This window comes from Callionymus lyra, chromosome 13, assembly GCF_982586985.1.
Source record: "Callionymus lyra chromosome 13, fCalLyr1.hap1.1, whole genome shotgun sequence".
NCBI classification, from domain to species: Eukaryota; Metazoa; Chordata; class Actinopteri; order Syngnathiformes; family Callionymidae; genus Callionymus; species Callionymus lyra.
In genome coordinates, this window is record NC_141830.1 from 5,014,020 (window position 1) to 5,037,904 (window position 23,885).

The 23,885-nt window shown below is 38.2% G+C and overlaps 2 protein-coding genes across 2 annotated transcripts; both read right to left on the minus strand.

The window, feature by feature from the left end:
* Positions 1-1,580: 1,580 nt before the first annotated feature.
* popdc1 (popeye domain cAMP effector 1) lies at positions 1,581-13,010 on the minus strand. Its single transcript, XM_087805582.1, has 8 exons — positions 12,932-13,010; positions 8,171-8,397; positions 6,159-6,283; positions 5,846-6,033; positions 3,188-3,296; positions 2,951-3,118; positions 2,734-2,875; positions 1,581-2,229 (listed from the first exon to the last, which is right to left on the minus strand). The coding sequence occupies exons 2-8, from the start codon at positions 8,379-8,381 to the stop codon at positions 2,102-2,104; spliced, it is 1,071 nt and encodes a 356-aa protein (XP_087661708.1). The 5' UTR covers positions 8,382-8,397; positions 12,932-13,010; the 3' UTR covers positions 1,581-2,101.
* Positions 13,011-18,539: 5,529 nt separating this feature from the next.
* On the minus strand, positions 18,540-23,095 carry popdc3 (popeye domain cAMP effector 3). Its single transcript, XM_087806348.1, has 3 exons — positions 22,552-23,095; positions 20,877-20,985; positions 18,540-18,833 (listed from the first exon to the last, which is right to left on the minus strand). Exons 1-3 carry the CDS (start codon positions 23,055-23,057, stop codon positions 18,540-18,542), a joined length of 909 nt encoding a protein of 302 aa, XP_087662474.1. The 5' UTR covers positions 23,058-23,095.
* Positions 23,096-23,885: the final 790 nt, after the last annotated feature.

The following is a 23,885-nucleotide window of genomic DNA, read 5'->3' on the forward strand; positions in this document are numbered from 1 at the left end:
TAAATTTCCTCTTAATTCTTTCATATCTATATGTACATGGAATCTTTCATAAAAACGTTGTAATATAAACGTATTGAAAGCGCTGATGGTCACCAAATTCATGTCACTTATGCAGTACCTCCATATCAAGATACTAACCTCATTAGTTTTTCAAATTTCATCTATACATTTTCAAAATCACCATTTTTGTGCAATATTTCACATACATTTTGTAATAGCTTTGTAATTACAACTCTGATGGTCACCAAATTAATGTCACTTATGCAGTACCTCCATATCAATATACTAACCTCATTCGTTTTTCAAATTTCATCTATACATTTTCAAAATCACCATTTTTGTGCAATATTTCACATACATTTTGTAATAGCTTTGTAATTACAACTCTGATGGTCACCAAATTCATGTCACTTATGCAGTACCTTCATATCAAGATACTAACCTCATTAGTTTTTCAAATTTCATCTATACATTTTCAAAATCACCATTTTTGTGCAATATTTCACATACATTTTGTAATAGCTTTGTAATTACAACTCTGATGGTCACCATAAAGTCAATAACAATATAATCAACTTCTAAATAACCTTAAAATCAAAGCAATGAAAGACACATTGACACAAGAGTACACTGTTCAGGTTTCAAGTCTGTTAACATGCCACTTTGTTTCAGAAAGATGAACATAATTCCAAACATAATAACATTTGTCCAGCTTGTTCTTGTGAATAATGTATTCTTTAAACGCCCAAATAAAAGGCTAATCCTGATCCAGGGCTTTGGAATCTTCCAGGAGTGGGTCATGCTGGCTTCCAACAGACAAATATTTTACAATCTTAAAAAATGAGTTACTTACTTACTCCCACATACAATGAAACAGTGACCTGCTTGTAATAGTGAAATGTAATACTGTACGTTTATCAGAAATATGTGAGTTAAAGTTGTTGTTCATTTATTTGGAGTTATATATTTTCTAGTTAACCATTTAAAGCGATTTTGAATTGGAATTTTGTGTTTGGGTTAACACATCATTCATCCTCTGTAACATGACATGACTAAATGACCCTCTTACATCGGGTTTATTTCCTTGTTTTTCTCCTCGTAGTGGGGAGGCTTTCCCGGGTTTGTTTCATTTGTTGCCTCTGCTGGGTCAGAGTGAAAGACCTGGGTTTGATCTTCTTCAATACCCCACAATAGAGAGAGCTTACCTGCATGAAGGCTCCTGGTCTTCAGCGCTCACTTCCTGTCAGTCTGGTGGTCTGTGGTGGGGTTTGGTTTGGCAGTGTTGCTGGTTATTGGTTCAGTCAGTTCAATTGTTTTTTGTTTGCATCTGTATCAGACCATATAGAGCCGGGGCCCACCGAGGAGAAACTGGAAAGCTTTCCCATCACATGGTAACGATCACTCAATAAATGTTTCCCAATATTTGTTTGTTTGTTTATTTTAGGGGAAGGCAAGGTTTGTTTCAAAATGAAGCATTCCTGTCCTTCGTCGGGCAGACTTTTGATGTTTAAAAATGGTTTTAAATCCTATATGCTGTCTGAAACCAGGAAATGTGAAAGGTCTCAGGACGCAAGGGGAGCTGCTGTATGATGGCACTTTATTTGACAAAAAAAAAACATTTGACATTTGATATATTTGCATCAACATCGTTAAAAATACAACACATAATTAAATACACTTTATTCACCCAGTGTACTGGCCTGGAGGTGGCATAAAATGTCTTTATTTTGTCTTGAGATCATCTCAGTATCTTGTGACATTCGAATCTCAAGATATTCACATCCTGAATTACTTTAAACGTGCCAGTTCACTACACTCAAGCAGTGAGGAAAAGTTCTGTATCATACCTTGATCTAATGTGAGAAAATGTTGCTTTACAACTTTAAAGCGACAGCAGTGCACCAGGTTTTAATTAAAAAAAAATCATGTATTTTTAATTACCAATGATTGTTGTGTGTGTGTGCATGCAAACAAACAGACTTTAAGCATTTACATCAATCAAACCAAATGCCCAGGATTTAACATGTATCTCAGCAAAAAGGTTTTGCAGTAGAAGGCTTACGTTTCCAAAATGCGTGATTCCACTGCCAAAGCTATATTACTAGACTTCTTCTGCAGAAGTGCTGGACAGACGAGGGGACTTGTTAGATGAAGTATCCAAAAAAACATCATCCTCCAGTGCTTCCTTGATCGGCTTCATTTTTGAGGCCATGGTGTCAGGAGATTTTTCTAAAAGAAAAATAGAATTTGAAAAGGTATTTAATCATATATGAGTTACAACATTAATTGATTATTTCTATGTTTTTAACTTGAAAATGATGTACTGAACTCCTTGACTACACCGATACTGATATATTCAGAAATGAATCAAACTCCCACTATACTATCTAGAAACTCGACAGATGTTCTATCGAGTCACATTTATTTCAGTGCGGTTAAGACTGTATACTTCCACCCCTGAAAATGTATGTTTAATTCCAGGTGAGGGAACCTAATTATTATTATGTAAGCATGTTCAATTTCTTTTTTAAAATAATACTTGATAATACTAAAGTGCGGAAAAAACTAATTGTTTTAGCAGCAAATCTGATAAAATAATACCTTAATTATACTTAAAATGGTACACATGATGCCATAGATCTATTATGAATGGCAGAATCTACAATGTTCTTTCTCACCCCTACAAGTACTTCATGAAGTGTATGGGCTGCTGACATCACTTTGTCGACTTACGCAAAGATGAGCCTCCAGAACCTCCTCTCAGGATCTGGTTCAGAACATCGTCTGTGTCGCTAGTGCTGGCCATGCTATTCCTCATCTGCATCATGGACAGCTGGGAACACATGCTGGGCTGTCGGTCCATTTTCTTAACCGCCTGGAAAACATAAATACACATGTTTAGTATCTTTTGCATTTTCAGCGGAAGCCACTTTATCGACGAGGTACAGACCTTGTCACTCAGCGTAGGGTCATTGAGGGAGTACAGTTTGTTGGTGATGTCTTTGCCGATCAGATACCGAAACACCTCGTTGAGAAATGTGTCCGACTCCAGGAAGAAGGTCAGTCTTTCTCGGGACCAACACATGTACTTGCAGTACTCTTCTGCTACAATGCTCACCTTCATTTAAATCCAATAAAATAAATCAATCTTTTTTTTTAATAAACCTTACATGAACACTGGTATTACCTGGAACTTTTCTCCTCTGTGCATCATCGTAGACCTGAACTCTGGGGAGTCGATGAATGAGTTTGAGTAGATGTTGTGGAGAAAATGACCTCTGTACGACACCTTCAACCTTTTTCACGGAATAAACAAAGAGGATCAAGAAAGAGTCAAACGCAAAAAAAAAACATATGAACGTTGATTAGGTAATGTGACAACCTCAAATCTATGTTCTATGTAACAAAAATATTATGTTTACCTATTGGTTGACTGTTTAACTGTTGGGTTTTAACATTCTAGTATTTTGAAATGTAGTATCAGCTCTACAAAAACTATTAGAAAGGATGGATGGATGGATGGATGGATGGATGGATGGATGGATGGATGGATGGATGGATGGATGGATGGATGGATGGATGGATGGATGGATGGATGGATGGATGGATGGATGGATGGATGGATGGATGGATGGATGGATGGGTGGGTGGAATGGTGGATGGATGGGTGGATGGATGGATGGATGGATGGATGGATGGATGGATGGATGGATGGATGGATGGATGGATGGATGGATGGATGGATGGATGGATGGATGGATGGATGGATGGATGGATGGATGGATGGGTGGGTGGAATGGTGGGTGGGTGGGTGGGTGGATGGATGGATGGATGGATGGATGGATGGATGGATGGATGGATGGATGGATGGATGGATGGATGGATGGATGGATGGATGGATGGATGGATGGATGGATGGATGGATGGATGGATGGATGGATGGATGGATGGATGGATGGATGGATGGGTGGAATGGTGGATGGATGGGTGGATGGATGGATGATGGATGGATGGATGGATGGATGGATGGATGGATGGATGGATGGATGGATGGATGGATGGATGGATGGATGGATGGATGGATGGGTGGAATGGTGGGTGGGTGGGTGGGTGGATGGATGGATGGATGGATGGATGGATGGATGGATGGATGGATGGATGGGTGGGTGGGTGGGTGGATGGATGGATGGATGGATGGATGGATGGATGGATGGATGGATGGATGGATGGATGGATGGATGGGTGGGTGGGTGGGTGGATGGATGGATGGATGGATGGATGGATGGATGGATGGATGATGGATGGATGGATGGATGGTGGATGGATGGATGGATGGATGGATGGATGGATGATGGATGGATGGATGGATGGATGGATGGATGGATGGATGGATGGATGGATGGATGGATGGATGGATGGATGGATGGATGGATGGATGGATGGATGGATGGATGGATGGATGGATGGATGGATGGATGGATGGATGGATGGATGGATGGATCCGCATAAATGTTTTCTATTCATTTTTTTTTCTGTGGATACTTTTGAACATGGAGACCATCGTCTTGTTTACTCAAGAGAGGATCTGCTGTCACTGAAGTCAATGGCACTGGCTGGAGATCGTCATGAAATACTGCGGCTCCATCGGCCTGTGAGAAGATTCACACAATGACAGCTAGACTTCAGAATCAACATCCTTATGCTTTTATTATCATCTCTGGAGATTCTTATCATGCCAACCTGGACTCTACACCGCCTACTTTCCACCAGGCGGTGGATTGTAATAACAGGACAATTGACCTTCTTTATTCGAACTTGAAGGATGCTTACAGAGCCAAACTTCTTCATTCCAACCACAGAACCAGCCCTCCTGATCAACCTGTTGACCTGTTGACCTCCTCTTGGACACATTTCCACCCCAACACACCACAGCATAGAACACTGGCCACCACAGACTGGTAGAACATGCAGAGGAGCTTCCTGCAGATGTTAAATGATGGGAGCCTCCTCAGAAAGTATATCTCCCAAAGTCCAAGACCAGCTCCTTGTTCTTTGAGGTGTTCAGCTGCAAGTAGTTCCTCTCACTCCAGTCCTCAAAGTCACGTAACAGACTCCTGTACTCGTCCTCACTGTTGTCCCTGATGCATCCAACAATGGCAGTGTCGTCAGCATACTTGAAGACATGCTGGAGCGGCTCAGCTAGTTCAGCAGCGCAGGTGTTTAGCAGCCGAGCAGACACCTTGTCAGGACCAGCAGCCTTCCCTGGACGAATCTTCCGAATTACATCCTGTACCTGGAGTGAGGTGAAGCTGGGAAGTGGTTGTGTGGAGCTGAAGCGGGCTGCAGTGAGGGTGAGGTGACCTGCTCAAACCTGTTGAAAAACCGTGTCCTCTGCTGTCAGAGAGGACTTGGTCTTGTGTCCAGTGATGGTTTTAACACCACACACACGTCTCTGTGAAGATCAACAAGCTGCTCTCTCGGTAGATCCGTTTGTTGTTGAGGGCAAACAGCTCGCCGATCTTGTTGACGTTCCCCATCTTGATCGTGGGGATCGATTGGTCTGTGGCGTTAGCTTAGCCTTTACCCTCTGCCGGCTCTACATCCACAATAGCGGAGCAGAAGTTCCATCAGGATATCATGACGATCTCCAGCCCCTGCCATTGACTTCAGTGACAGCAGATCCTCTCTTGAGTAAACAAGACGATTCTCTCCATATTTAAAATAATCCATCGAAAAAATGATAATAAAATTAAGAATAATAAGAAAGGTTGAGGCCTCAAATCTAAACTAAAACACACAATTTATTAAAAAAAAAATATTTAAAATGTTTGACAACATGACATACTTTCCTTTCAGTAGAATGCTGAGCCGTTCATCCACAGAGGTCTTGTCCTCTGCGGCGTAGGCCTGGCCCTTCTCCAGGGCCTGAATAGTGCAAAACTGTCCAGTGAGTCTCTGAAACAAAGCTTCACGCACACGCAGAGGCTCGAACATGCGCTTGTAGACTGACCGCAGCTCCCTGTCGATCTTTATCTGCCATTGAACACAATGAGAGGCAGTCAGGGACTCAAACCCTTCCGCTTATATTCCCAACATAAATTAAGATGTACATTTATATTCATCTCTTTAGTTTCAAATGAGACAAACACAGAACTCACTGGGCGTCGTTTGTAGAGGAGGTAGAACCAGTGCATGAAGTTGATGACCAGGAAGACCACATTCCAGACCATGACGTCCATGTTACACCTGTACAAGGTGGCCCAGGCGATGAAGAACGTGCATCCTGTCAGGAGGCAAGAGAGCAAACATCCATGATATCGCAATGCAATTTTTAGCCGCTGTGAGCCATGCTGTCCCGTCAGGTGTGGAATTCTGAATTACTTGAAATTCAAACTCCAATCTTGTCAGTTGACAATAGTTCATGTGATGATGTTCTTTCATTCAATTCAATTCAACTTTATTTAAAGTGTCTTATCATAACAGAGTTATCTCACTTTACAGTTTAATTAAGACTATATTGGAGAAAAGAAAAACAGATCCCAGCAACTCAACAATTAGTAAATCACACTGTGGCAGTGGCGAGAAAAACGTTATTTTAGAAGGCAGAAACCTCGAGCAGAACCAGACTCAGTGTTGACGACCGACTGGGAGGGTGGATGGGGGGGTAGACAGATGGATGGAGAAAAGAGTGAGGGTGGATACAGTGAGAGAAAACAGGAGAGTATAGAGTAAGAGTGTTTTTGTCAGTGTTTATATTGATGTTGTCATCACTGTGATACGTTTTGTTGTCATTATAAAAGAAGCAGCTGCTTTTTATTACGTTGAAAGTTTTTGCGATTGTTGTGACCCTGTTCTGTGAAAGGCGTTTTTACAAATAATTATAACTTACCTTTTTTATTTCTGCTAAGGTATGAAATTGTTGTGTTATTCCTGAATCTAAATAATAAATAAACTTGACGTAATCGATTTCTTATTTCTATTCGATCATTTTGTAACGTTTGTCTCTGTCTTTAAATAGGGTAATGACCTTTGCAACCTTCAGAGTTTAACTTATGACTTATTCAACCATTGTGTTATCCCAGGGTCAAGGTGACCAAAGGCCTGAAACAAATGTGTTTACGGTATCCCTTGTGTTGTCTCGGGTTCAATGTGAACATATGTAGGGGTGGAGGCCGTTCTGAGTTAACAGAGAGGTTTAGAAACTTTTTGCTTCTTCCACTCTTGCATCACATTTTTTTCTATTCAGTTTTAATAGTATTTGCTTTGGTGCTAGTTATGGTTTTCAAATGAAAACAAACAGCTTATGAAGCTGTTAATTGACAGCTGTTATAATAGTGTCTATTTTTTTTAAATAAACGTTATTGGACACTTGTAGGTTTTGTCACCTTCTAAAGAGTGTGGTTTACATGAATAGGGCTGCAGTCATTTTTATCTTTTCTCACTTTATCTTGATGTAAAAAAAGAAATTGAGCAGGGCACAAGCCGTCTACTGACTACTTTAGAAGAAACATCTTAAGACGTTTTTATTTGTTCAGGCTTTTCCTTGATTTTCTGGAACTCCTGTTGTGTAATCAGTTTTATCTTGACCTTTAAAGTATATACTTTATTGAGTATTGTTTTGATTGTTTAAGCGCTTTGTGACCCTGGTCTGGAAAAGCGCTATACAAATAAAAATTACTTACTTACTTACTTACATATGACACTCTCACGAACACAGCAGCATTAAAGATTAAAACAAAGGTCTCTTCTAAAAATTCATTTATCCTGAGATCATTCATTGAACAGCCTCATGTCTATGTAACTTAAATAATATCCTATGGTTCGTCTTAATTATGACGGTTGTCATTTTAAACTTCAACCCTTGAGCCAGGTTTCTTTGAAACATTTCTGGAACAGGTCATAGTGACATCTCTGTTTAACTGTAAAAGGCTCTTGTGTAAATAAATGAGAAATAAAAACGACCAGCAGATTTCCCATGAATCCAGCTGCTTCCTGCCACGCCACTTTTACATAAACAAGCCCAAATTGGGTTTTTTTTCCATACACAACTCTTTAATGGCTCAAGAAAAAACAATCGTATGACCACATAAGGCATTGTATATATGAGCTAACTGGCCTGCTGGACTTGTTATCACAGGATTGCTTTCAGTAGGTGGCACAGTTCACTGACCTGTCATGAGAAGAAAGCGTAGCATTATCATGTGCAGGCCCAGGGTGGTGGGCAGTATCATGCCCAGAAGCAGCGATGCATTTCCTAAATGAAAGAGCAGGTGATGCGCCTGTTCCCACTCCAGGCACGTGGTGGTATTGTCGCCTGTGGTCTGGAACGTGGTGGTGGCAGGAGGAAGGGATGGCAGGAGAGGTATGAGCGTTGACGTCATTGTGCAGCACAGTCGCCTTCAAATGAAAGACAGAAATGATAATCACAGTGTTACCCTGTGTATATTTCAAAATACATTGAGATATCAGAGTTGCACATGTAAAGACGATAAAGGAATTAAAACGATCAAAACACTGAGTCCGTTTCGTCGCTCCAACACGACGTCACTTCCCGTTCCGGTTCTTATGCTTCAGAAAGATGAACAATCCAGAGTGTGTCACGTGTCGTTTATTCGGCGCTTCAAGTCAAACAAATGACAAGCTTTACGATCGATCTGACACACTTTCTCCCGGCGACTGTACAGGTCAATAGTCCGTAATCTGTAGAAGCATCGCCATATTTAAGGCAACTTTCCGGTCCGGGAGGTCGTCCCTTTCCGGCCAAATGGTTCTTTCAAGTTCCCTGTGCCACCGATCCCCCGTTGAGAGACATCCTGATTTGTTTTCTTGTAATCTAATCATTCTGTTTTCGGGTGGGGGTTTCCGTCTTTTAGCCCCCCTTTCCGGGGTGTGTCTTGCTTCGTTCTTTGATCTACGATGTAAGGTGTGATTTGCAGATAAACAGATGTTTTAAATAACTGGTGTCGTATCTCTAATTCTGATCCGAGCTTGTCTTGAACCAGTGAATCAGTCTGGAGTGAAATGTTGATTGTGAATGTGTAGTCAAACGTTTAAGCTCTTAGATGAAGCAAGTAATTTATAATTTATATTTTGATTATCTTTTAGCATTAATTTAAGTATGGCGTATACGTATAGTGTATAATAATTTTAATCTGACAGAATTGACATGTGCTTTGATGCTGCTTTTTTAGTCATCAAACATATTGTAAATGTGAGAAAATCTTTTTTTTTTATTTTTACAAGTCACCTTAAATAGATAAAATGTTTATTTCCAGGCCAGAAAGGTATTGTGTCAATGAGGAAAAAACACCTAAAGTAGGAGCTTCTCCTACAAAGAAGCTTAAAATATTGACAGATAGATATAGATATTTGAACCAAGAACAGTTGGGAATCCTCGTGAATAGATAATATTTTATATATATATATTTTTGGCTGCATTGACATTATGACTGTTTCTGTTCTTTCTATAACTGATAACGTTAATTTTGTCCAGCGATTTAGATCATCTTTTATTCTCTAAAGTAGTGGAGAGAAAGAAGGGAAAACAGCTGAATTCAACTCGATTAGGTGAGATTTTTTGTTGGTTCACACAAATAATTTTCAAATCCTTTATCTTTCAGTAGAGATGTGTTAAACCTCCATGAGGTGGAAGACTTTAGTTGAGGTTTAATATGTAGACCAAGGGGTTTTTCTTTCTGTTGAATTGATTGTAGGAATGTACTTGTTAAGCAATAATCTTTTCTAGATGATGTGTGAGAGAAATATATAAATTCTCTCTCATCCTTATGTCTCCAGCTATCAGCTCCTCCATGTACTGTTTTAGAACAGCTGGTGATAGCGAGGGTCTGGACTGACTCAAGCACAGTCTTTAAATCTCCACCAATTATCAGATCAAAGCTGCGTAAATTATTCACATTTAAGATAAACGTGTCGTCCTGGTTCGGCCATATACACTTATATACACATATACACATATTTTGTTATGACATATGTACCTGATGGGTCTGATATTTAAGGTTTTTATAGGTGCGGATTTGATTCACCTGATTTTTTCATTATTATCTTTAATATTATTTATTATTATTGAATTCCGATTGTGGGTCCCCGGTGGCGCAGTGGTTAGCCTCACAGCAAGAAGGTTACGGGTTCGTTTCAAGGTCGGGACAGAGTCAACTCGTGACCTTTTCCGTGTCGAGTTTGTATGTTCTCCCTGTGTCGCTCTGGGAACTCCGGTTTCCTCCCACATTCCAAAACAACATCCAGAGGTCGATTGGCTACTTGGGGAACTTGTCCGTAGGTATGAGTGTGTGTGTGAATGGTTGTCCGGCGACAGACTGGCGTCCTGTCCAGGGTGTCCCGCCCAATGAAACCGAGTCAGGCTCCGGCCCCATGAGGGTCAAAAATGAATAAATGAATTTATATATTAAAAAAAAAAGATTGCAGTAACTCTTTACTCTACTTCAACCTCCTGAGTCCAGACATGTGTGTCAAAGGAAATAATATTCTGTCCTGGATTAATGATGTTCTCTTGTCTCCCTGTTGAATATCATATAATTTGGACCGTTTGTATACTTTGCTTTTAGTTTGTTGTGGATTGTTTTGACTTGTTTGTTTGTTTTTTTCAGTTTTTGAGAATCCCTGATTCCATCCCTTGTTCAGTTGAAACTTTGGTTTTTGGACTCTATGTAGTTTTGTCTGCTGGATACAATCACCTGCACTTCGGTTTCCGACACAGTAGACCATGACACAGTTACTTTTTGTGGAAATCAAAAATATATGAATCACTACATCTGTTTACATTCTAGCGCCAGCTAGCTATTATACATTTATCTACATCTAGTTAAATAAAATGGAGACTGTATGTTTTTGTTGTTATGTCACACACCTGTGCTACACACCCAGGTTTAAAATGACATTTAATGACTCGAGAGAATGAGGTGGTTATTTGGTTATTATTATTTACAAAAATTGTGTTTTTTCCCTAATTTTTTTCTTGGAAGAACCAAAAATGGGTTATTTGTTTTCTGGAATAAGAAAATATATATATATATGTTAAGGCCCACACCTGGGGTCGTCACTTTTTATGTTACAAACTAACCCATCAGAGAAGAGGAAAGAAAAGTGGCCCTAACAGGAAAACCCTTGGGAAAGTTTTGACAAATATCTTGAGAGCTAAAGAAGGTTTTCTAGTGTAAAGAGCATACATTGTTCAAAAGAACACATTATTGTGATTCATTGTTTCATCTCACCTTTGACTCATGACTATTTGAAAACAGATTTCAAGTTTTGACAAATATATTGATAGCTATAGAAGGTTTATATAAAAGGTAAACGTTGTTCAAAAGAACCCATTATTGTGATAAATACAAACATACAAACTCACCTTTGGCTCATCATGACTATTTGAAAACAGATTTTGACAAGTTTTGACAAATATCTTGAGAGCTATAGAAGGTTTTCTAATATTAGAATTAGAATTAATTAATTAGATTAATTAGAATTCTAATATTATTATCTATTGGTAAAAAACAATTTCCCGAAGGAGACCTCCTGAGGGATCAATAAAGTTTTACCTTACCTTACCTTACCTTAATATAAAAGGTATACGTTGTTGAAAAGAACACATTATTGTGATTCATTGTTTCATCTCACGTTTGACTCATCATGACTTTTTGAAACAGATTTCAAGTTTTGACAAATATCTTGATAGATTTTCCAATATAAAAGCTATACATTGTTCAAAAGAACACATTATTGTGATAAATACAAACATACAAACTCACCTTTAACTCATCATGAGTGACTATTTGAAAACAAATTTTGACAAGTTTTGACAAATATCTTGATCGCTATAGAAGGTTTTCTAATATAAAAGGTAGACATTGTTCAAAAGAACACATTATTGTGATAAATAAAAACATACAAACTCACCTTTGACTCACTATGAGTTACTATTTGAAAAAAAGATTTCATGTTTTGACAAATATCTTGATTGCTATAGAAGGTTTTCTAATATAAAAGGTATACGTTGTTCAAAAGAACACATTATTGTGATTCATTGTTTCATCTCACCTTTAACTCATGACTATTTGAAACAGATTTCAAGTTTTGACAAATATCTTGATAGATTTTCCAAAATAAAAGGTATACATTGTTCAAAAGAACACATTATTGTGATAAATACAAACATACAATCTCACCTTAAACTCATCATGAGTGACTATTTGAAAACAAATTTTGACAAGTTTTAAAAAAATATCTTGATCGCTATAGAAGGTTTTCTAATATAAAAGGTAGACATTGTTCAAAAGAACACATTATTGTGATACATACAATCTCACCTTTGACTCATCATGACTATTTGAAACAGATTTAAAGTTTAAACAAATATATTGAGAGATATAGAAGGTTTTCTAATATAAAAGGTAGACATTGTTCAAAAGAATACATTATTGTGATAAATACAAACATACAATCTCACCTTTGACTCACTATGAGTTACTATTTGAAAAAAAGATTTAATGTTTTGACAAATATCTTGATTGCTATAGAAGGTTTTCTAATATAAAAGGTATACATTGTTCAAAAGAACACATTATTGTGATACATACAATATTGACTCATCATGAGTGACTATTTGAAAACAGATTCTGAGACAATTGGTCCCATTTTTTGAACATGCTATTGAATATCCAATATTAATCCAACTGTGTCACAATACATCACATTTATTCCAAAAATCTGAGCGAGAACAATCTGGAACAGTTGAGGTTCATTTTCTCACGAGCTTCTATAAATAACTGGGGCGCCTGGAGCAGCTGCTGCTCGAGGACCAATAAAAAAGGACGCATTTCGTTCATGTCCAAAGGTTTTTGTTTTTTTCTCTCGTCGCAAAGTTGGTCAACAAAGTATTAAAAACGTGTCAACTCACGGTCAGAGAAGCAGCAAACGTAGTCCAGTTGAAGCTCGTGCGCGTGAGACGCTCTTCAGTCCGAGACTGAGCTTCTCAGTGGAGAGACGGGACCAGAGGAAGTCCACGAGGACGTCACCTCCAGCAGGGGGCGCCAGAGCGCCGGTCGTGGTTCCAACCAGTGCTGGTACCAGCTTGTGTTGCTGCATAAATTCTGTTTCACCGCAAATCTTTCTTTTGAATGAAGACCAGAATCCTGCTGATGTCGTTCTTTGGTCTGCAGCTGTGTTTTTAGAGTGTAAAAATAACTTTAGAATGTAAGTAAATAAGTAAGTAAAGGTTATTTTCTAGACCAGAGTCAGTGAAATGATCTAAAATCATCATAAATATGAGAAACAGAAAAACAAAGGAACTCTTGTTTTGTCTTATTGACATTTTTTGTGTAAAATATAGAACAAACCATAGTGTTACTTCAAAAGTATTTTTTCTTTTTTATAAAATTACAATACTTGAAATAAAATGACTTTATTTTTGTACTATATATATTTTAAGTATACTATATATATACAGGGCCGGGTCTAGACAGGCATGTATGAGGGGGCAGCCACAAATCTTGAGGGGGCATTGTGCTGTTACTTACTTACTTACATACTTACTTACGTAAGTTTGAGGGGGCACAACATTTATTTGAGGGGGCCAGGCCCCCTCTTGCCCCTGCCTAGACCCGGCCCTGTATATATACAGTATATATGCAGTATATATATATATATATATATATATATATATATATATATATATATATATATATATATATATATATATATATATATATATATATATATATATATATATATATATATATATATTTATGTAATTCACATCATATTCTTTCTGGCTGATGTTTTGGTCACTTTTGAATGCTTTTAACTGGATCTTTTTGCTCCCTAACGGCTCTTTATTTTTGTTGCTTTAATTCATTGATTTGTCAACATTCAACAACAATATAAAATGATACACAAAATAAATTAGTAATGTGTATATATATATTCATGGTCAGGCTCCTCCTTCCATCAGTGATCTGATCCAGACTTACACCCCAGCTCGGGCTCTGAGGTCTGTGGATCAGAATCTACTGATGGTTCCTGAACACGGTTCAGGACCAGAGGAGAGAAATCCTTCCAGACTGTTGCTCCTAAGCTTTGGAACGATCTTCTCTCTCTTTGTGTTTGATGATCTACTGACTCCTTCAAGAAACATGTGTGTTTGATGATCTACTGACTCCTTTAAGAAACATCTGTGTTTGATGATCTACTGACTCCTTCAAGAAACATGTGTGTTTGATGATCTACTGACTCCTTCAAGAAACATCTGTGTTTGATGATCTACTGACTCCTTCAAGAAACATCTCTGTGTTTGATGATCTACTGACTCCTTCAAGAAACATCTGTGTTTGATGATCTACTGACTCCTTCAAGAAACATCTGTGTTTGATGATCTACTGACTCCTTCAAGAAACATCTGAGTTTGATGATCTACTGACTCCTTCAAGAAACATCTGTGTTTGATGATCTACTGACTCCTTCAAGAAACATGTGTGTTTGATGATCTACTGACTCCTTTAAGAAACATGTGTGTTTGATGATCTACTGACTCCTTCAAGAAACATCTGTGTTTGATGATCTACTGACTCCTTCAAGAAACATCTGAGTTTGATGATCTACTGACTCCTTCAAGAAACATCTGTGTTTGATGATCTACTGACTCCTTCAAGAAACATCTGTGTTTGATGATCTACTGACTCCTTCAAGAAACATCTGTGTTTGATGATCTACTGACTCCTTCAAGAAACATGTGTGTTTGATGATCTACTGACTCCTTCAAGAAACATCTGTGTTTGATGATCTACTGACTCCTTCAAGAAACATCTGTGTTTGATGATCTACTGACTCCTTTAAGAAACATCTGTGTTTGATGATCTACTGACTCCTTCAAGAAACATCTGTGTATGATGATCTACTGACTCCTTCAAGAAACATCTGTGTTTGATGATCTACTGACTCCTTCAAGAAACATCTGTGTTTGATGATCTACTGACTCCTTTAAGAAACATCTGTGTTTGATGATCTACTGACTCCTTCAAGAAACATCTGTGTTTGATGATCTACTGACTCCTTCAAGAAACATCTTAAGACGTTTTTATTTGTTCAGGCTTTTCCTTGATTTTCTGAGACTCTTGTGTTTGTCTCGGTGTTATCTTGATCTTTAAAGTATATATTTTAACTGTGTATTGTTTTGATTGTTAAAGTGCTTTGTGACCCTGGTCTAGAAAGATCTTTACAAATAACCTTTACTTTCTTACTTACTTTGCATTAACTTTTTTTCCCCATTATATATATATATATATATATACACTGAAAAAATATATATAAACGCAACACTTTTGTGTTTGCTTCCACTTTTTATGGAAAAAAAAAAGATCCAAAACATTTTCTACATTCAAAAAAAAAAGAACTCGTCGTTTTGCCAGAGATCAGCTGCTGTTAGCTGGAGTTCGACAGAAGAGGAATTACTCTGTTGGGAACATCATCCGTTCGTACCTGAAGGACGACCCACCACCATTTTCTCTGGGGAACAAACCTCCCTCCCAAGCATGAGCGAGGCAGGAATGGAGGAGGTCGAGTCCTGAGTGACATATTGATACTTACATTAACATAAAGGGAAGGTGTGTGTGTCCCAGTCCTGCAGGTGTTTGGATGTTACACTTGTGAGCTGTAGCGTGAGTGTGTAAGTAAGTAATATTTATTTATATAACGCTTTTCCAGACCAGGGTCACAAAGTGCTTAAACAATCAAAACAATATTCAATAAAGTATATACTTTAAAAGTCAAGATTAAACTGAGAACACAACAGGAGTTCCAGAAAATCAAGGAGAAGCCTGAACAAATAAAAACATCTTAAGATGTTTCTTGAAGGAGTCAGTAGATCCATCAAACACAGATGTTTCTTGAAGGAGTCAGTAGATCATCAAACACAGATGTTTCTTGAAGGAGTCAGTAGATCATCAAACACACATGTTTCTTGAAGGAGTCAGTAGATCATCAAACACAGATGTTTCTTGAAGGAGTCAGTAGATCATCAAACACAGATGTTTCTTGAAGGAGTCAGTAGATCATCACACACAGATGTTTCTTGAAGGAGTCAGTAGATCATCAAACACAGATGTTTCTTGAAGGAGTCAGTAGATCATCAAACACAGATGTTTCTTGAAGGAGTCAGTAGATCATCAAACACAGATGTTTCTTGAAGGAGTCAGTAGATCATCAAACACACATGTTTCTTGAAGGAGTCAGTAGATCATCAAACACAGATGTTTCTTGAAGGAGTCAGTACATCATCAAACACAGATGTTTCTTGAAGGAGTCAGTAGATCCTCAAACACAGATGTTTCTTGAAGGAGTCAGTAGATCATCAAACACGGATGTTTCTTGAAGGAGTCAGTACATCATCAAACACAGATGTTTCTTGAAGGAGTCAGTACATCATCAAACACAGATGTTTCTTGAAGGAGTCAGTAGATCATCAAACACAGATGTTTCTTGAAGGAGTCAGTACATCATCAAACACAGATGTTTCTTGAAGGAGTCAGTAGATCATCAAACACAGATGTTTCTTAAAGGAGTCAGTAGATCATCAAACACAGATGTTTCTTGAAGGAGTCAGTAGATCATCAAACACAGATGTTTCTTGAAGGAGTCAGTAGATCATCAAACACAGATGTTTCTTGAATGAGTCAGTAGATCATCAAACACAGAGATGGTTCCAAAGCTTAGGAGCAACAGTCTGGAAGGATTTCTCTCCTCGGGTCCTGAACCGTGTGCTGAACCTCTCCAACAGTTCATCACTTTAGAGCAGTGGGTCTCTATGTGAATCTTGTTTATAAGCTTTATTATTCCTTGCGGTAGCCAATGTATGTATTATACCCTTTTGCAAAAATTCAACATCAGGCGGTTTGTTAAGGTACGTAATGCTGCTTTTTTTAGTTTATTTCCCCAATGGTTTCCTGCCTTTCTCACAGGAACCACATCACTGGATATGTCATTGAACTATTAACATTAAAAACCTAAGAGCCCTTCCTAACTGACTGGAGCACCCTGTCCATGAAGAGACCACCCGTCTTCAATAAATACTTTTTTATTTTACACTCACAATAGAACATGTCGACTGTTATCGTTAACGCCCAGATATGAAGCATCGTGGGTCTTATATGTTGCCAGGACGTCTTTTTTTCTGTGCTCGGTACTGGTCTTTGTTCTGAGTCATTTTGCTGCTGCTTCCTTGTTAAGGGTTTCTTATATTTTTGTCCTGCTTCTTTGTTGAACCATGACTTTAAGGGACTGTTGACTATGGCTATGACTACTTGTTCCCCTTGATCGTGGTTTGTTTTAAACCCAGTTTGTCTCTTAGTCTCTGTTTTGACGTCACATAATATCTAGAATGTCTGTTGATTGTAGTTTTTATTTCCAGTAAGTGTAGTTGGCGGATGTTTTTGTGCCTTTTTTTCCCTTGTCTGTATTTGGGTTCCCTGCTCCGAGCCCTGACAAATATAAGTATGTACTGTATTCCCCGGACTATAAGTTGCAGTTTTTTTCCTAGTTTGTCCGGGGGTGCGACTTATACTCTGGAGCGACTTATGTGTGAAATTATTAACACATTATTATATCATTTCACATGTTATTTTCACACTAAACCACAAGAGGGCGCTCTAGGCCTGTGTTGATCATTTCCACGTAGAAGAGGAAGAATCTTCTACCTCCGGAGTTAGTTAGTTGTTTAAAAGTGACACGAGGATGAAGAGTTATTTGGAGTTACACGGATGGTTTGGTAAACTTGTTAGTTATTGATGCTATAGTTCTCTGAATAACTCTTCATATGTTATGTTAACATACCAGGTTCTCACTTCATGTAACGTAACGTACAATTATTCTGTTGTTGCCTCTAGTTTTATTTTAAATTGTCTTTCAAGATCACATGTCTGTTCTTGGTGTTGGATTTTATCAAATAAATTTCCCCCAAAAATGCGACTTATACTCCAGTGCGACTTATATATGTTTTTACTTCTTTATTATGCATTTTATGGCTGGAGCGACTTATAGTCCGGAAAATACGGTACATGTCAGACTTTAAAGTTGACCATGTTCTCGGATCATTATCTTGAGTAAACGACATACATTTTGGATTGAAATAATCTTGAATTACAGGACATATATTGATTTTATGGACGATCCAAAACTAACTGTTCCTTTATCTAAAGCATACACGTGCACATAATGAACGATATTACATTTCTATTTTTAGAAATAAACAAAACAAATTGCAACTTTAGTATTATTTGGCAACAAAATATGTTCCGTTTGGTTGAAAATGTATTATTTTATACAGTTTTAAATACATATATAACATCACAACAATAGTTTTTCTTAACTTTCTACCTAAATTACAAATTCACAGGATGACTCTTAAGAAAAAACAAAAACACACAGTAGTAAAAGCTCAATCCGCTGAACTCAGACATTCATTTGGAATCTCATGCTCCTTCAACTTGGTGTGATATGGTGGCTATCGTTCAGTCCTACAGAGGAATGTGTTCATGAGTCTCGGTGCTCTTGGCCGGCACTTGCAGAAGATTATCTGCCTTTTCTAATTCAGGCGCCGGTATGTGGCAGTAACTGGGTAAGCGGAGATCGTATCGCTGACCCGAGCTGCTCATGGCCTTGTTATTAATAGAGTACAGCTTCTCCGCGATGTCGTTGCGTACTATCAGGGCGAAGATCCTGGCGATGTAGCGATGTTTGGCGAACAACAGGTAGAGTTTCTTCCTTCGCCAGGCGACGTAACTGCAGGGGTTGTCGGCCCACAGGGTGACCTGAAGACACGGAAGCCTCGGAGTTAGACTTAAAAATAAAAATGTGATTAAATCATATACTAAGTGGTTGGAATGTTTTATTGAGTGCATTGATCGAGGTCACATAGTCCAAAGTCTCAAAATGTTACAGGTTAAAAAAAAACTATATATATACTTTTTTATTGTTTAGCAGACCATTTCAAATATATACAGTATATATATAATATATATATATATATATATATAAATCTTATGATTGTTTAATGTCTTCTTGTGTCATTTGAGCATTGACTAAAAACATGCAGTTCTTGAATTCTATATTTTCCAAAACAGATTGATGGATTTTTTTTATTCTTTCTGTCCAACGTAAACTTCTTTTTGACCAAAAAAAAACTGGATTTAGAAAACATCAACATTCCCTTCTCACTTACGTTTACTTAAGATTCCTGACACACCATTTATTTACATTCATGCGTTTGGCAGACAATAGTCTCCAAAGTGAGTTACAACAATATCATTTACGATCGAGAGCCAAAGCTAAGGGGTTTGGAGGAAGATGGGGAAGAACTGATAAGTGCTGGGAGAGAAGGTTCTCCCTGAAGGGGTTTTCAAGAGCTTCCTGAAGGTAGGCAGGGACGCCCCAGCTCTTGAAAGTGCTCAGGATTATGTTCAGCAGCAAAAATGAAGAGGGTCACAGACACTGTTTTAATGCAGGATGAGGTACCGAGAGACTTTTTGAAGTTACCAGGAAGATAAACTCAAAAGATCCTTAACAGAAAAACACAGTGTGTAGCAACAGAGAAGAAACCAACATTTTCTTTTCAATGTTACACGTTGAGCCGCGAATATCCTACCACTCTTAAATAAACAGTTTCCCACGATATAACCACCATATACATACACATTTTTCGCAATATACTCTGAAAATATGGAATTTCAATTCACTGCTACCCTGACAAGGCTCAACTTTATACAAGCCAAACTCAAGCACACCTGCACTAATCTTATGGTAATAATTAGAGGTGTTTAAAATGTACCTCTATAAAAAAAACTGTTTCCCAAGAACTGCAAAAATGACAGACGATAAGAATTGTTCTTTAAATTGTTTCCCAATCGTCCACTAGTGTGTAATGTTATGACAAACTTGCTTCAATGCACGTTGATTTATGATGGGATGAAAATTAAAAATAAAATCACAATCAACGTGATGACCCGCCATTGGTTGGAGGCTGTAATACTATTGACAGTAAAATGTCTCCCACATACGTAAGTTGCCTTGTGAGTTTACAGTCGTGTTTGTTATGGATGTTTATTTCCTCCACGTTCGTCTTATTGTTTTATTTTGGTCAGACTTAGAATTAGCATTGTTGCAACAATAACTAGAAAGTTGTACAGCACAAATTATTCAAATTGTACAAATAACTTAATAAAAACAATCATTAAAAACACACACATATGGAAGAAACTATTTCAAAATGCTTTGCCTCCTGGTCTTAAAGCCACGTTTTTTGGGCTCTTCAACCCACTCTGTGGGTTCTGTCTTCTCCATAATAAGTATTGATATGTTTGATTCAGAAAGAGCAAAATAAAATATCTATCCACAAGTTAAAATCTTAGCAGATTCCATTTAAAAATCATTCTCTGATCGCTAATGTATCTTTGCCACTCTTGTTAAACTGAATGATGGTTTTGTTATTAACCATTAACCGTGTCCAGCTGATCTCTGAGCAGAACATGTTCTCTCGTATTAAAGCTGCAGACTGGAGTCTCTAGGAACCGTAGACACTACAGTCAACTGCTGTTAGACTTTGGATTATTTGCTCAATAAAATAATATTTCATAGTGTCAAATTGTTTTGTTACGCATATTTGGGTGAAAACATGATTTACATTTGTTTAATTCATTATTTATACATAGTTTTTCTTGTTAATACGAATGTACGCCTTTTTAAAGCATGACTTGCTGTTTGAGTCTCTGTCACATGAGTGTCTCACAAGACATTTTAGAATCGTACCAACCCTGGTGTGTCGTGTGTGTGAATGTGTGTGTGAATGTGTAGATGACCTGGAAAATTCCCTCCTCTGACGGTCGCAGAGAATCCCACTCTGGTGAATCCAAGAATTGAAAAGGGTAGATATAGTGAAGGAACTCTCCGTTCACAGTCACACGGACTCTGAAAAACAAAGAACACAAACTGGTGAGATTTGATATTTTTAAATTCTAAAAAAGTCTCTTTAATTCATGGAAAAAAAAACCTTCCTCACTTTAGCAATAGGTTGTAAATATGTTTTAGATCATTTTTAAAATGGCAAGTTTAAAGGGATAGATCACCCAAAGTTTAATTTTGGTATTCATGCTTATGTAGACTAAAGGTTGGGATGATTTTCAGAATAATCTGTTACTTTTTAGAGTTAAAAAATCAATTTAAGTAAAGCTAATAATTGGTCAGTGGTCTTGATCTTCATCTTTATCCAAAATGACGGACTAAAAATGTAGACTTGTTTAAGTTTTTCCAGAACAATTCTTCTTGCAGAGGCTTCAATACAAAAGGGACGTTTCTTTTTGGATGAAGATAAAGACCACTGAGTACCAGATGCTACATTAAAAGGAACATACATTTTTCCTTTAACTCTAAAAACGAAGGGATTAATTACTTTGAAAATAATCCCAAGCCTTAATCGACATGAGGAGAACATTCGTGAAGTTTGAAGTTTGCGTGAACTTTCACTTTAAGACTTAAGAAATCAATACAAAATACTGCCATAGATCTTATCAAGAGACTATCATCCCACAAAGTATCGACACCATTTAATGAAAAAATGAAGAGTGATTGATCATATTTTCGCTCTCATGTACATGTCATTGTCAAAGATGACGTGTTTACAATTCTATAAAAATACATTATCATCCCTGGTTACAATGGGAAACAATGATATCAAAACATTTAAAAGGAGAATTTATTGTAGAGAAATCAATAATGAAATCATATTTACAGCCATGTTTGTGAAGCCATAGCTGGCATGGAGTTGAGGGCGTCAGTCTCAAGGTATGAATCAACTTGAAATATTAAATATTTAGAAGTATTTGGGGTCATCATAGCTCGGAGGGTAGAGTGGTTGCCTGCAAGTCTGAGAGGTTGCAGGTTCAATCCCAGCTCCAGTCAAGTTTGTGGCGTCGTGTCCCTGAGCAAGACACTTTACCCCGATTGCTCCTGATGGCAGATTGCAGCCTACTCCCATCAGTATGTGAATGGGGTAATGTAAGTAAGTAATTTTTATTTATATAGTGCATTTCCAGACCAGGGTCACAAAGCGCTTAAACAACCAAATACAATATTCAATAAAATATATACTTTAAAGATCAAGATAAAACTGATAACACAACAGGAGTTCCAGAAAATCAAGGAAAAGCCTGAACAAATAAAAATGTCTTGAGATGTTTCTTGAAGGAGTCAGTAGATCATCAAACACAAAGAGAGAGGAAGATCGTTCTTTATCAAATACAACACTATGACTGTCAAAGCGCTTTGTGACCCTGGTCTAGAAAGGCACTATACAAATAGACATTATTATTATTATTTCACGTCATGACAATAAAATCTCTCGGATATCTATTGATTATTTAATCTAATAGTCATACAATAATCCGCATATTGATAACTATTGAAATCATGGGGGACGTTTTTAAAAGGGTGCAATGTAAAGCCATATGAAAAAGTTCACATAAAGTTTTGGGTCACCTCCCAGAGAGTAGAACCGACAGTTTGTCGATGGCAGTTTTCCCCTCCACGGCGAAGCAGTGGTCCTGCTCCAGACAGTGGACTTCTCCTTCGCAGCAGACCACGATCTTCCTGAAGTGTGACAGGGAAACTCCGAGCTTCTTGAACAAACACGTGTAGAGCTCCTGGAAGTCTTTGTCGAAGGAGATTCCTCGCAGCCGGTAAGCCACGTGGAGACCTTGAGCCAGACTGGCGGCGAACAAGGCGAAGCTCCACAGGAAGGAGTCGGTGGAGCACGGGTCCGACCAGGACCACACGCTGAGGCAGAAGAAGCCCAGGGTCAGCAGGGAGAAGAGGTGCAGGAGTCCGTAGATGCCGCTGCCCGCCATGAAGCCGAAGAGGAGGAAGATGTGGGCGAGGTGGAAGACGGAGCCTTCGGAGAGGTCCTTCCACGCCGAGCACAGCGGGTGAGCGAGCGCATCCTGAGGGTGCGTCAGGTTCAGGACGTCGAAGTGGGACAGATCCATCTGGAACCAACGACTGCTTTCATCGCAGCTCGCAGAGTCTCACCGACCGGCAGCGCTCCTGGTTGCCATCTGACACCCGATCAGATGCGAACAGAAATAGTTCCAGCTCAAAAATAAAACAGCCTCCGAGAGGAAGCTCTCTCTCTCCTCGTGCCCTGAATATATCAGTATTGATCTGATAATAACATCAATCCAGGTCATATTTTCAACTGGTTTAAACTAGATTATGAGGCACGTTGTTTTTTAAATGGTAAATGGCTCTTACTTATATAGCGCTTTCTATGCTTATTCAGAACCAAAGCGCTTTACACTAAGTTACAAATTCACACACACAATCACACACTGATGGGAGTAGGCTGCGACGCAGCTCAACCATCAGGAGCAATCAGGGTAAAGCGTCTTGCTCAGGGACACAACGCCACAATCTGGTCCGGAACTGGGATTGAACCCGCAACCTCTCAGACCCCGAGTCAACCACTTTACCATCTGAACTATGACGCCCCGGATTATTTGGATTATTTATTTTGTTTTTAAACAGCTACAATGCTCTCGGTCGATCCAAAGTGTTACTTAACCCCAAATCTTGCACATTTAAGAAAGTCGAGGTGTTGGCTTTCTTAGGAGGATACATTTTTGAGCACAAATATTGGGTTGGATTTGTGTTTTTCAACCTTTTTCAAACCAAAGTACACTTTTTCCATTGAAAAAAATCATGAGACACACCACCACCCAAAATATTTAAAAAAATGGTCGTATGTAGATCTCTTTTTACCACTGAATATCAACCAATTGGTCCAAAAGCAATCTCTCTCTTGTCTTTTATTTGCA

Excerpts from the sequence above, each read along its gene's own strand:
- popdc1 (XM_087805582.1), bottom strand. The coding sequence starts at position 8,381 with ATGACGTCAACGCTCATACCTCTCCTGCCATCCCTTCCTCCTGCCACC. Across the intron at positions 3,297-5,845 it reads AGCATTCTACTGAAAGGAAA|GTTGAAGGTGTCGTACAGAG; the intron begins GTATGTCATGTT and ends TCCGTGAAAAAG. Across the intron at positions 2,230-2,733 it reads TTCTGGAGGCTCATCTTTGC|AAAAATCTCCTGACACCATG; the intron begins GTAAGTCGACAA and ends TTTTTCTTTTAG.
- popdc3 (XM_087806348.1), bottom strand. The coding sequence starts at position 23,057 with ATGGATCTGTCCCACTTCGACGTCCTGAACCTGACGCACCCTCAGGAT. Across the intron at positions 20,986-22,551 it reads TCGGTTCTACTCTCTGGGAG|AGTCCGTGTGACTGTGAACG; the intron begins GTGACCCAAAAC and ends TTTGTTTTTCAG. Across the intron at positions 18,834-20,876 it reads CAGAGGAGGGAATTTTCCAG|GTCACCCTGTGGGCCGACAA; the intron begins GTCATCTACACA and ends CCGTGTCTTCAG.